The sequence below is a fragment of the Rhea pennata genome, chromosome 13 (assembly GCF_028389875.1).
Source record: "Rhea pennata isolate bPtePen1 chromosome 13, bPtePen1.pri, whole genome shotgun sequence".
Classification (NCBI taxonomy): domain Eukaryota; kingdom Metazoa; phylum Chordata; class Aves; order Rheiformes; family Rheidae; genus Rhea; species Rhea pennata.
Window position 1 is genome coordinate 543,203 of NC_084675.1, and position 13,719 is coordinate 556,921.

General features: G+C 45.1%; 1 protein-coding gene across 2 annotated transcripts in view; it reads left to right on the forward strand.

Moving 5' to 3' along the window:
• PSKH1 (protein serine kinase H1) overlaps positions 1-9,073 on the forward strand; it is a 55,103-nt gene extending 46,030 nt beyond the window's left edge. For both annotated transcript variants that reach the window (XM_062586196.1, XM_062586194.1), the window contains one exon: positions 748-9,073. In XM_062586196.1, coding sequence (XP_062442180.1) covers positions 748-1,065 — 318 coding nt within the window. In that variant the 3' untranslated portion in view covers positions 1,066-9,073. The remainder of the gene's footprint in view (positions 1-747) is intronic.
• Positions 9,074-13,719: the final 4,646 nt, after the last annotated feature.

Below are 13,719 nucleotides of genomic sequence, written 5' to 3' on the forward strand. Positions count from 1 at the left end.
AAGACTTCTTATGTTCAAATATACAGTTGTTGTGAGCTATTCATGAAAAATGCATCAGGTAAAATATGATTAAATAAGTTACTGATCTCAGCATCCATTTTTAAAAATCATAAATCAGCAAAAAATTGGAGAAGGACTAAAATTGAAGGAGGAATTGTTCACACAAAAAAATGTGCAAGTGTTGAAGTTCCTATATTAAATGGTTATTCATCATTGTGCCATGTCAAAAGAAGGAATGATGAATTTCCCAACAACTGTGCATCTTGCTGTTGAAAAAGGTAGGAGGCTTTTCTCAAAAACTGTTTGGTTAATGAAGGGCTGGAACAGAAAATTCCCTTTCTACAGCCAGGTGTTTACCTCAACACTATATACTGAAAGCATCACTTTAGGCGTCTATAATCTTGACATAGAACAGTAGTGCAACCTTAAAGGCCCAGTTCTTTAGCTTGCACAAATTAATGTATGTTTGAATTAACTAAAAACTTCTGAATTATACCAACAAAGAATTTAGATATGTGTGTTTTGGGGAGAAAGGGAGTTATAATAGGCAATTTGAGAATGTCTCTTTAAGTAGCTGTATCTTATTCTCTATGGCCAGAGAGTTATATAGCTTGGAAGATTTGAACATGGAAGACAGAATGGAAGAAACAGAATGCCCAGAAGGGCTTTTTTGGAAAGGAGGAGCTGATGGATCAGCAAGGTTATGCCAGGATGTTTCACTCTAATCCTTTCTCTTTTGTGTTTCAGCCCTGGCCCAGTGTGTCCAACTTGGCCAAGGATTTCATCGATCGTCTACTCACGGTGGACCCCAGTGACAGGATGACAGCCCTTCAAGCCCTGAAGCATCCATGGGTGGTTAGCATGGCAGCCTCTTCCTCCATGAAGAACCTACATCGTTCCATCTCTCAAAACCTTCTCAAGAGGGCATCTTCCCGCTGCCAGAGCACCAAGTCTGCACAGTCCACCCGCTCCAGCCGCTCCACCAAATCCAATAAGTCACGACGGGTGCGGGAACGGGAGCTGCGAGAGCTCAACCTGCGCTACCAACAGCAATACACTGGCTGAGCATTGCATGGGAACCTGCCAGAAGTCTTTAGAAATGCCTTTCATGTGATGTAGGTGTGCAATGCCTTGCCACACACATGCTCAGTGAAGAACATCCAGGTTCCTCCCTCCCTTCCTTCAGATGTCCTTCCTGTGACCATGAGGTGTGGAGGAAAAGGAACCTTGAGGTGGCCATTGCACCCTGTGAGCACTCTTGAGTGAACTGAGCCACAGGGTCTCAGTGCAGTAAATGGAGTAGCAAAATCCTTTGCTGAGTCCTAGCGGGCTCAGAGCAAAGTTCAGAGCATTAAGCAATAAGCAAATTAAGGAGCCACACAAGGAGAAGATCTCCCTCCATAGCCCAGGAGCTTGATTGTTCATAGTTATTTATTAATTCTAGAGTGTTAAATTTCTCTCACTACCATATTAAAAACAAAATCACTTCATGTCTATATGTATGTAAATGCACGCACATGTGTGCACATATGCACGTGTAGGCGTGTATATGTATTTAAAGATCATATATATATATATATATATATAAATATATATATATATATAAATTTTGAGCTAGTTTAGTCAGACATTCAGATGCCTTTGCAGTGAAGTTGATGTGAGTCACATACAGTTAGAACTAGGATAGCTCTGACTAACCAGCACACTACCCACCAGCTTCTCATCCTAATACAGTGCCAAGGAGATGCCAGACAGCAGTTTTTCATGACAGCTGTGGAGCTGAGAGGTTTCCCCCAAGAGCTGCCATTGGCCTGATGATGTCAAAGGTTTACTCAAGTTGTGTGAGAGTTGCTGTGCAAATTGGCAAACAGACTGAAGTGTTGTCAGCTTGGAGCTCTTGTCTAAATCCTTTTATCCTGACTAGGTGCTCCTAATGGAGGGGTAGGAAGAGGATAGGTATCCTGCTTGAGCTTCATGGTGCACCAAAAAGCAATTTTCTAGAGGTTCCTTGCTGTCCTCCTTGAATTGTCCTACAGCAGTTGTACATTAGGGGAAAGGATGCTTGTGAGTTGTTAGAGAGTAGTTGGTAAGGAGTGATATGTAGGAAAGGCAGAATGGAGAGTTCTGCACTGCTAGGGCAGTTATTTTGCCCATCTTTTGAGACGTGAACACAAGAGCAAATGCAAGTACTCAGTTGTACTGGTGGAGGCTTTTTTCCTGTGTGTAGCAGGATCAGTTGCTACTGCGCGGAGTTCGTTCTTCTTATGACTTAGCCCTTTCAGTGCTGCAACCTGTTATGCATCTTGCATCCTTCAAACTGGTATTTCTGACTGTGTTGCTTCAGCACAACAAAACTTTAGTTGTTCCAGGTATTGCTCCCTGGCCCCAGAATTTACAGCAGGGCTCCCCTGGTCTGCACACCCCTTCTGCCCCAGTATAACCGTTCCTGCTCTAGGAAAGTGAAATGGTGTTGGGCAGCCATTGGAATGGCCACAAATCCCTCTGCAGGATCAGAGTGGGGCCTGGAGTGTCGATGGCAATAATACTCAGGAGACATGGCACAAAAACCTTTTTCAACTGTTAGATCTGGCTTAAATCCAACATGAAAAATCTACTTTTCAGGCTACTTTGTGCTAGCAATGGGAGGGCCTCTTGTGAAGGGCCTCTCAGGGAAGATGGGTGCTTGTAGAACTGAGCTTTGCACAGATCCTTTGAGTTGTTGTCTCTTAGTAGTCAGTGCAGCAGAGCAATGCTGTTGGCATGTTCAATCTCAGGGAAGAAGTGGCCTCTTGAAATGGCAAAACCAAGGTTGGAAGTGAAGGTAAATGCTGGATTTTAAAGATTTCCTTATGAAGCCATACATTTTGCTTCATACTGTGCACTTAGGAAGTGCTTTCTCAGCTCTGGGCTGGAGAAGTAGTCTCTGCACACACTTGGGGCCCTTAAGAGGCTGACAAGCATGGCCTTTCTGTACTAGGACTGATGTCTGTGCTGCTGTGTTTCAGTGTCAACAAGGTTGGAAGTGGTCTGTTTTATTTCCAGAGAGCACTAACTCCTCTGTCCATGGCCCTCTTGCTCACCAAACAGGAAAGCATCACAGCTTCAAATGGAGAAGACTTAAGTTTTCTGTGAGGAAATCTGAGGATACATTTTCCACCCCAGAGCTATAACTGGGCTAAGATGGGTCATAAGATGAGCCGTAAGATGGGCCATAACTACAGTGAGCACAGCTGGGTGTTCCCAAGCTTGCTGTGGCGAATATGACTGATGAAACCTGAGGACAGCACTCTTCCTCACCCATGTGTAGCAAGAGAGAATTCTAAACCCTTTGTGTGGTTATACCTATGATTTTGGAAACTCTGGATTCTTTGCAGGCTACCTTTTTGCTGAGTGGCCATCCTCCCTTGTCACATACAGCCTTCTCTTTCTTCAGTCGGTGTTAACTGATATCACAGAGTTACCAGAACCTCCTTTTTTCTTTTTTTTTTCCAGCTCTATGGACTACAAGAAAAAAAAATCTTTGGTTTCTTTTACCCTTTCATCAAGTTTTCCCTGTTTCATTACAATGTATTAGAACTACAAACTAGACATGTTTTCTGGCAAAACAGACAACTCACCACAGTTTTCTTCATAAACAATTCAATGCCCCTCATTTTGCTGCTAAAAGCTCTTCAAAGCAGCAACCACTTCAAGATAGATATTAACTGGAAACTGATTCTTACTTTATACATTAAGAGATGGCAGGATGCTCTCTCAGAAGGCTTCTGTTTTCAAGCCACTACTTAAAATAGCTTTCTGAAAGTTTGGAGCATCACACATAACCACTTTGATCCATGTTGTCTAGCTAAGTTTTTCATGGGCCTCCCCAGATTATGTAGCGTGTTTCTCCTTAAAATAGGTATTTTACCTAGGCAAGTAAGTCACACTGATGAACTGAGCCAAGATCGCTAGAATCTGAGAACTAGAATCTGTTAAACACTAGACCTTTTGCATGCACATATTTTGTACAGGCCTGTACCCACAATGTTCCTTCACGCTCTCCTCTGTAAGGGATAAATGAAGGTGAAGAGAAGATTGGATTGTTGAGTTCTGACATGACCAAGCTTGTTTCTCTGCCTTCAAAAAACAGAACAAGGATCTTTTCATCTATGACGATTTTTTGCTTTATTGCTTTTGAGCAATTAGATTTGCACCAGGAAAAGTTGTAAATGATGTTGTTCATTGTAGGTTTGGAGTGGAACACATTTTTGGAAACAAGATGTTTTGGACACAAGATGTATGATGTTGCATATCACTAACATATCACTAACATTCATATCACTAACATATTACTAACAGTAACTGTTAGTGATATGAATGTTAGTGATATGCAGTGATACTCTGTGACCAGGAGGTCAGTTGACAGAAGATAGGATCCTTCAGATATGTGAGCAGTATGGGATGGCTGCAAGTTGCATGGAGATGTTTCTGCTCCTCAGGCATCACACTGGTTAGGAAACTGCACCAAGGAGGACCAAGTCAGTCCCATGTGGGGCTTCGGCTTTTCTAGAAAAAGAATTTCAATTCTCTTTATAGATACAATGTTTTCTCTTATATAGAAAAATCAATGTATACATGGGGATAATCTTTATGTGCTTTCCTTTCATCATTTAATTTTAATGGTCTTGGGTTCAGTCCCCTCCCTTTTTTTTTTTAATTCAGTGTTTGCAAGACCTCTTTTACCCAGACAGTAATGTGCATAAGCAGAGAGACTAGTAGAGCTCTGATCAAGTATGTTTTGGGGACCCTGGTGACCTTTGTGTTTTCACTTTGCCTGGAAAACTGTGATGGTCCAAATGTTGCAGTGCAAGGTCCAAGTTAAGAACAATTCCTAGGGTGCTTTTATCTTTGGATCTGTTAAGGAGGGAAAACCAGTGTGCTGCAATTTTGAGCACTGATTCAAGTGCCTTCAGTCTGCCCTCTAAGAAGCTCTTCACTGTGAATTGTAGTGAACCTCTGTCTTTGTATAAATTCCACAGGTGCATCTCAACTCTCAGTTTTTCTTGAGTCTCAGGAGTTTATGCCTTGTTTGGGGATTTCACAAGTTTAAATATCTCTGAAATGTTTCCTGCTCTTAAGTTTAATTTTTAAATCTGCTTCTTCGAGCTCTTAATGGTACTTCTGAGTTTGGCTCATGGTGTTTTTGGAAGACTTCCTCTAGTGCTGAATTATCCAGAAGAATGTGGGTAACAAAATGTGCATATTCGAGGCAATAGCTGAGTTTCGATCTTCTGTGTTAGCAAGGGCACAAATCTCAGTAAATGCATGCTTTTGTTTTCCATAATTTTGTTAATGCAATGAAAATGAAGCTGGAATGACACCTAGTGGCAAATTGCAGCATATCCTCATCCACATGTATCTGCCTCCCAGTTATATTCCCACTGCTTTGGGGTTAGATGGTCTTATAAAGAGGAATCAAGGTTTGGTATGCTGAATAATAGGCCTGGGCATTACCACACCAGCAGTCCTAGACATTCAGCAACCTTCGCAGTGACATGTAGATGATAATGTCTTACTAATGATCTGTCACATGGCACTGATTTCTCCTATACTGATCATTAATCCTGAAGAACAGACTTTACTGCACAAAGGTGTGAGCACATGTTCACGTGCACCCACTAGAAGGGGACTCAATACTGGGGAAATGACACTTACAGTAAGCCTGTTAGTACCTGGAGGAAACGTTCACAACCATCCTGCCATGGGGGCACATCTCAGGGGACCCTAGGAGAAAGCAAAGACTAAAGATGCTGAGGCTAGAAGCACAAGGTTTTGGACTTTCTCCCATCATGAGACACGATGGAGCTGCTCAGGGTGTTGCTTTCCAGCATATTCTGCTTCAGGGAAAAGCAGTTTTAAGGTGTAAAGGGAAATATGTATATTTGTGTTTTGGAACTTAGCGGTACTGTGTAAAACAATCTCTCATCTTGACCTGGGAGTTTACCGGCTCTCTTGGGGAAGAGAATTACAGCTTCAAAGACTGTTGCCTATTAATTCCTTGATATTTTGGAGAGTTACCGGGAATGAATGTAAAAAGGTCTTCCAGCAATAACATTAGGTGATCTTCAGACTGTTAAGCTTTGCATTCAGATTTTTGAACATATATTTTTCTACATGTTTTGCTTAAACAGCAATCACTTGTATATGTTTGATTTACTTCTCACCCTTCTCAGGCTTCTAAAAACTAAAATGTCAGCCCAGTAGCAGAAGAAAAGTGCATTCCTTCAATTTAGAATAAGCCTGTGCTATTTAACACTGAGATTGTGATAGCATCCAGCTATCTGTTCTGCCAGTTCCTGGACTTGGTTGTGCTTGGAAACCTAGAAACATGCATGAAGGACAGTTTTATCGCCTTGTGATACATGTAAGCCCAGACAAAAAGAGTTCTGACCTCCTGGCTTATTTAGTGATACAGAAACCAACTGCAGTGTAGTGCCAGCATTAGATACTTGTTTTGGAAATGTTAAACTCAGGCTATTAACTTTTTTGGAATTTGGATAATTTCTTCCTTTAGTTCAGGTATTTTCTGCTCTAGTAATTTACATTCCTTTGCATAATCTGTTCCATTTTTTGATCCTGCTTTCTGCCAGAGCCATAGTGTTTGGTTGAAAGACCAATATAGTCAACTTTCTAGAGTATGACTTGTGGATAACTCAGCTACTGGGACAGCAATCCTGGAATTGGTTCTGCAGGAGCCATGCTCAGTCCTGGAGCAACGTAACAGCATTTGTGTTGTGCATTGCAGGTGGAAGAATGCTCCCTTTGAGGAGCCTGCAGTGCATCAGCCTTCACCTTTCTCTACAACCTCTCCATTATATATATTCTTACTTTCATTCTGTGGGCATGCATTTATCTCATTTGGGATTGCTGAATTGCTTCCATTGTTCTTCTGCTCATCCCCCACTGGGGCAACTGAAGTTGGCTGTATGAATGTTGGTGCTTCCCTGGTGACCCATCAGTTCTGGTGGAAATAATCTGAGACTGTAGATGGGGATGAACTAAGCAAGGTTTTGTGCTGTTCATCTCGCTCTGATAACTTGGTTGGAACCTAAGTGAGCTGCCCAGTGTAGGACCATCCCTGTAGGAATCCCAAAATGAATCAGGACTGAGTGGGTTTGATAGAGAGGATGGCCCAGCCACTGCCTGCCAGTCTCCAAGCACAACTGCTACCATTTAAATTTGCAGCATTACTGAGTGTCAGAAGATGGAGTAGAGAGCAGGGTGAGAGAGCGGGCAGGCCACTTGTTTCTATTTTATGTTGGTGTGGTAACTGCACTATTTTACAGCGGATACCAAGGTGATATTCTTAGGGTGTCCTGTTCCCGCAGCAAGTATGTTTTTGGAGCTTGTCTGTGCTGTCTGTCTGGGGTACCTGGGTTATCTGTATGTGCTGTCATCACTAACACTTGTAGAGTGACAGGCTTGGGAGGAGTGGTCAGCAGTAATGTTGTGTACTGCTAGTGCAGATTGCACTGTAATGGAGGCATGAGAGTCTCTGATCACTGTTCAGACTACATCTCGTTATGGTCTTCCTCCCTATCAGCACATTTCTGGTTAGGAAGGATGTAGCTTGCATGTCAGAATATCATCTGTCTTTCCTTCTATGCAGTTCAGCCAGCCTTACTTATATTGGTGGTGTGCATTACCTCTATAAAGAGATGATCCTGTACAGTGTATAACACTAACAGGCCTCTTACTAGACTGCATGGGGCCACATTCCTGTTTTAGGTGATCATACTACGGATTCTGAGGGCTTGGGGGAGCTGGTTTTTGTTTGGTTGGCTTTTTGGGTTTTTTTTTACAGTAAATTAAAATCTCTTCTTTTGACTTTAATATTTTAAATGCTGAAAAGAAAAACTAAAATTGGCTTTTGGGATCAGACCCTCTGGAGGAGTCACAAAGTATTATCTGCTCTTAGTGTATTCCAGGTGGGCCCTTAGATGTATGGTGAGGATGGTCATGTCCCAGTCTCCCATGATCTCACACAGTCTGTGAGTCCAACTCAAGATTCATCATGGAAAATGTGCCTGTACCACTCAGAGCTGGATGCCCAGCCCTGAGTGGTGTGCACCACTCTTCAGAGGGTTCTGGTGCTTTTTCTGACCAATGAGTCTCCTCTTTCAGCCTGGATTAAGAATACAGCTTTTGGGTGCTGCGGAGGCATGTTCCTATATGTGAGATAGGCATTACTGAGCAGCAAATTTGCCAAAAAATGTGAAACAGCAGGGATGTGCTGTGGTAATGGCATCATGGAGCTTGGTACCCTCTGCCCATAAATGTCTCTTTTGTGGAGAAGGCATGGGAGGCAACGGGCTACTGTCGGCCCAGTTATGCTTTTTATTCATCTGCTTGTCTCCTGCTCTCCTCCTCCACACAGTAATAGTGTAGATCCCTTGTGTGTTATGGAGAAGCTTCTTGCTGCTGTTGCGAATGTATTGCACTGTGTTTGTAGAATGTGGAGCAGATCTTGGTCCAAACTAGGTGTGTGTGAGAAACAAGCATGGATCACAAGCACGCACAGATGCTGTAGGTTTTACTGTTGCCTTTCACTACAGAAAGACGCTTTCCAGGAAGCTCTCAAGACTGAAGGTCTTCCGGTGCTTGCTGTTATTTTTGGTTGCCAGATTTCCTGTGCTGGGTTGGAGCTACTTGGAAGTAATTCTGTCATGTCCTGTTCATCATCTAACAGGGGCTATTTGTCTTGAGAAATATCCAATTTTGTGACTTGCTTTTGACTCCTGCTTTTACACTAAGGACTGTCTTGCAGAATGAGGTCTGAACCATTGTAATTAGTCTGTAACATTATGATTAGAGTGTACAGAATTATTTATTTTGTGTACTCAATCTGTTAAACATGTAAATGTATTCTGTGTATCCAATAGCTCTTTTGTCATTACTTCTGACTGGTGGAGCACAGTGTGACAGCTGAAGGGTGCTTCTTTCCAGAATGTGAATGACTACTAAACGTATTGAAAGCCAAGAGCTTCTCATTCCTCTTGGACCTGAGCAAGAAATACCAAAATGCCTGAAAAGAGTTTGCTTGTTTTCTCCTGGTTTCTTAAATGTACCTACTAGGCCAGGAGCTGGGTGAGCGAGACCTCATGCAGGGGATGGGATGTCCATGGGAGTGACATTTAGCTAAAGCTCCTGTTTGGAGGGCTTGGAGCTCAGTCCCCTGTTGGAAGTCACCGTTTGGATGTTGAGCAGGCACTTTTGGAAATTTCATTCACTTTTCTTGGTTACAAAGAGAAATAATCTGGCTTGCACATGGCAACTCTTCACCTCTCCAGTTTCTGTTTGAGCAGCTTTTATGGGTCAGCAGAAAACAACTGTAATACTAAGCAAAAAAGTATGCACTCCTTTTGAGCCCCATCATCCTGGAAAAGAGATGATTTTTCAAGGGCAAGAGACCCTGTCCCAGCAATGGTAGGGAGACAGTGACCTGAACTCACAGTGTGAATGACTCATAGTGTTGCAGCTGATAATTTCTGTTAGATGCTCTGTGTGCCTAGGAATTTCTTCTGCCTGTATGCCTTATCCTCACATCTCTGACATCTAAGTGTCTTTAAGGCTCATTTAGGAGTTAACTAAAGTCTAAAAAGAGTATGCTTGTTTTGTGTGATAGGTTTTTTTCAGGTGCCTCTGAAGCAAAGCACAGCCTCAACGTCATGATGGACCATTGGGGTTGGAGTGTTCCTAGTGCGGGTGCTACTGCTTGCCTTAGGGGAGGTTTCCTTAACAGAGGTCTGCAGGGAATTCAGCTTCAGTGCCCTTTCTTCCATGCACCCCAGACCATCTTTCTAAGGCAAATAAATCCAAAACCTTCAGAGTTTTCTCACAAGCCCCGTTTCCCAGTTTTTACTTTGCTCCAGTTGGTCTTGCAACTGCAAAGCACACCCAGGAAGCTGACCACTTGTGAACTAAATCTTACCAATCAGTCCTGAGCTATTTCATAGCTCAGTCACTTTTGTTTATTTTTTTCTTTACTCCCTGTTTGTTGTCTGTAACACCCTTCAACCCCAGCCCCTCTAGATAAAACTTTGTGCATAGACTGGTGGTTTCTCAGGGACTGTGGGATTTGAGAGTGATTGCAGTGTTTTGGGGGCTGTGATTCACAGAGCAAAGATTTTCTATCACACTCACATCAGTGATGAGGAAAGCAAACCCCATACCTCTTCCTGGGACAGCCTGATCTTGGTCTCCTCAGCGATGTCCTCATTACCAGTACTGTTCTGAGCTACCAAGAACCAGCTGTTATTCCATCTGTGTTTTGTTGCTTCCATATCACACAAGACTTTTTCTTAAATCAAGATGACACGTGATACGGAAGCAAACACCTTGAAAAAAGCCACATACACCTGCCCAGCTGCCTTTGTCCAGCACCTGCCATTGTCTCAAGAACATGTTTGTATGAAATGACCACCTTCTTTTGAAAATCCGTTGCCTGGTCTTGAATTTTGTTTTCATCCTCAAATTTTACTTTTGGAGAGCCTTATATTTACTGCCCTGTCAGTTTGCTAATCTGCATATGCTTACCAGCGAGTTGTTCTCTGGCCACCCACTTCTAACTTTCCGAAGAGCTAGAGCCGCCTCTGGCATTTCTCCCTTTCAGCTGTTTCTGGGCTGTTTCACGAGTTACTGCTTTGAAATCTGGGCAAAGACCCTTTAAAATCCACTGTGCCCACCAGCACCCACCTGTCCTTTCACTTGGTGCAAGTCCAGAAGAGCTTGCAGGTGCCAAACAAGGCAGGCTGCAGCTCTACAGCCCTCCCAGGGAAGAGGAAAAATTTGCATGCTGGTGCCTGAAAGTAGATCCATTTGCTTGAAGTTTTGAGCCATGGCCAGCCCTGCTCCCCTCAGACCAATGCATTTTGTCACAAAATCACAGAATCATAGAATGGTCAATGTTGGAAGGGGCCTCTGGAGATCATCTGGTCCAACCCCCTGCTCAAGTAGGGTCACCTAATGCATGTTGATTAGGATGGTGGTGTGTCCAGATGGTTTTGAGTATCTCCAAGGAAGGAGACCCTTCCGCACAGCCCCTGCAGTCCTGACATCTCTGAGCTTGGCAGGTCTCAGCCAGGTACTGTGCTGCAGCTCTGGGAGATGCAGGGATTTGGGAGAGGAGCACCCAGGCATATTTCTTAGACACTTTGGCCCTTTGCATAAAAGAAGGCTGGACCAAGCAATAGTGATACAGTAGGCTGGTGGTGGAGGGCTGTGGCAGGGACTCATTGGGATGTAGCAACGCTGCACGGGTGATCATCTTGGCAACATGGGAAGCTGCGGCCGGTGGGAACCACAGGCTTCCCTTGTGTCTCATGCACCTTGCTGTGCTGCAGCAAGAGAAAAACGAGCTGGATGCAGTGCCTGGCACAAGCAAACACTGACACTTTATTACTTTGTGGAGTGTGTGTATGGGGGGTCTGACTTCCAACTCAGCTTCTTGATGGCAGTCCCAGAGGCACTGGTAAGTTCTGCTGAGCTCGCCTTGCCTGAGCCGAGCAAAGAGATCTCTCTGGCATTGGTTCTATTCCAAAGTGACAACATTTGTTGATCCAGTTTTGGAGATGGCTCACATGGTGTAGACTGCAGGAATATGGCTGTTGCAGTTGCTGTTTTCCTCCAGGAGACGATGCCAGTCAAGGTCCAGATGTTCCCATTCTGGAGAGGCCCCCCAGAATAGGAGAGGGCCCCCAGAGTCACCCTACAAAGAGCAAACCTCCTGCTTAGTGGTGCTTCTGCCCTGCCAGCTCCTGGCAGTACCAAGGTACCAGCAGAGGCATGGGCACATGCTCCACACTGCCTTGGACGGCTAGTCCCACCAGGTACTATAGCTTAACCTCAGGCTCCAGGAGCACAGGACCACATGGATCTTCTACCTTCACCCTCCTAGTGCAGACACTGTGGTATAGGAGGAGTCTGTGTCCTTACTTGGCAGGAGGAGGCTCTGACCCACCCAGCACAGAGCATGAAGTGGTGATCTCGTTGCCCCAGTGCTACATACATTGGCTTGAGGAGATCAAGGGCAGGGCTACCTGCTGCAGGCACTGCACCAAACTATTGAGTGGGGGGGAGGGGGGAAGAACTGCTAAATTGGTGTAGGAGAGCAGGTCATCTTTGCTCAGGCATTTGGGAAAACTCACATTGGTACTCCATCCCAAACATATGAGCACCACCATACAAAGAATCTTCTCCCACGCAAACCTTCTTTGTTTTCCCAGTGCATGACCATCACTGTGTGAATGTGCAAGTAGAAGGACACCTTCATGCCTATACAGAAAGACCCGTGGGCATGCACACACATCCATATGGCTGGACAAACATGTGCCTACATCTGTGCTTGCACCAAAGCACAGATACGCACACCAAAGCATGGTCACCCCACAACACAAACCCACTGCTTTCCCAAATGACAGGTAGGCTTACCTACCAAGTTTCCTACCAGGCTTAACCACCAGGTTCCCACAGGTAACTTTGCACCTGGATGAACCTTGCAGACATCCACATGTGACTGTGCATGCACTGTTTTCCTTGCACTGCAAGAGAAAGCTCGCAAGGCACAGAGACTCTGAGCTGTGGCACTGGTGGATGTGCAGTGCTCAGCAGCAGCACCAGGCTCCTCTGGGTGCCCTCCCCAAATCTGCTGAGGTTGCCTCATACATTAGTTAGGGGGTTGTTGTGCTCCCAGTAGATGGTGATGCACTGGAGTTTTGGCAGGCAGAGCCACATTGGCAGGGGCGGGCAGACAAGGGACACAGCAGGACAGGTGAAGAGAGCTTCAGCAGGTTGATATCCTTGTTGAAGGTTTAGGCATGCCACCCAGAGTGTGTGATGGCCTGCCAAATTCTGTAGTGCTGCATTCTAGCCCTCTGAGAGCAGCTGTGCCAAGGTGCGGAGCTGCAACCTCCTCCCAGGACTCATCAGCCTGGCTCACCTTGGCCACTGTCTTCACCTGAATGGCTTCCACCCTGGAGAACTGGTTATAGTCCACTGAGAACAATGACATGGGCATACAGGCTGTGAGAGGGAGGGAGTCTTTTTTTTTTTTTTTTTTTTTTGGGGGGGGGGGGGGGGTGGAGGGGGGCCTTAGGGCAGCCAGCAATTGGCCCAAAGGTTCTCCAGCCCTAGGACTGCCAACATAGCCAGCACTGCAGGGTCCTCAGGGCAGGCTACAGCCCTGGCAGGGTCTGGTACATGGTGTTCCCAAGGGATGCCACTCCAAAAACAACCAGAGAGAGAATTCCCTTGCTGCTGGGCATTAGGTTTTAGGGCTGTCCTGCGCATCACTCTATAGTGCCAGCTAGCCCTGGTCTCACTACCTGGTCCTCCTCTGACAGCAGGAAGCCTTGCTATGGGCTAGTGGGTGTTTTCAGTGTTCTCTTGCTGCTGCCATCTCTTGATGCCCTTCTTGAAAGGAACAATGCTCTGAGGACTGATCCAGCAGCCTCCTTCCATCCCCTGAGAACCACCCCCCCACACACACACAACTGCTTCCAATACAGGTGATGCTGTGGCTCCACTATCACCCATGTCCCTGGGCTATGCTCCCATGGATGATGTTGGGTGTGGAAAGCCATCCCTGGGGTGGTGCTGAACATGGGGATGGATTCCCACCCTTCACGACACCCACCGACCCCAATCCCTGCCCTGGCTCACTGAGAAACTGAGTCCAGATGC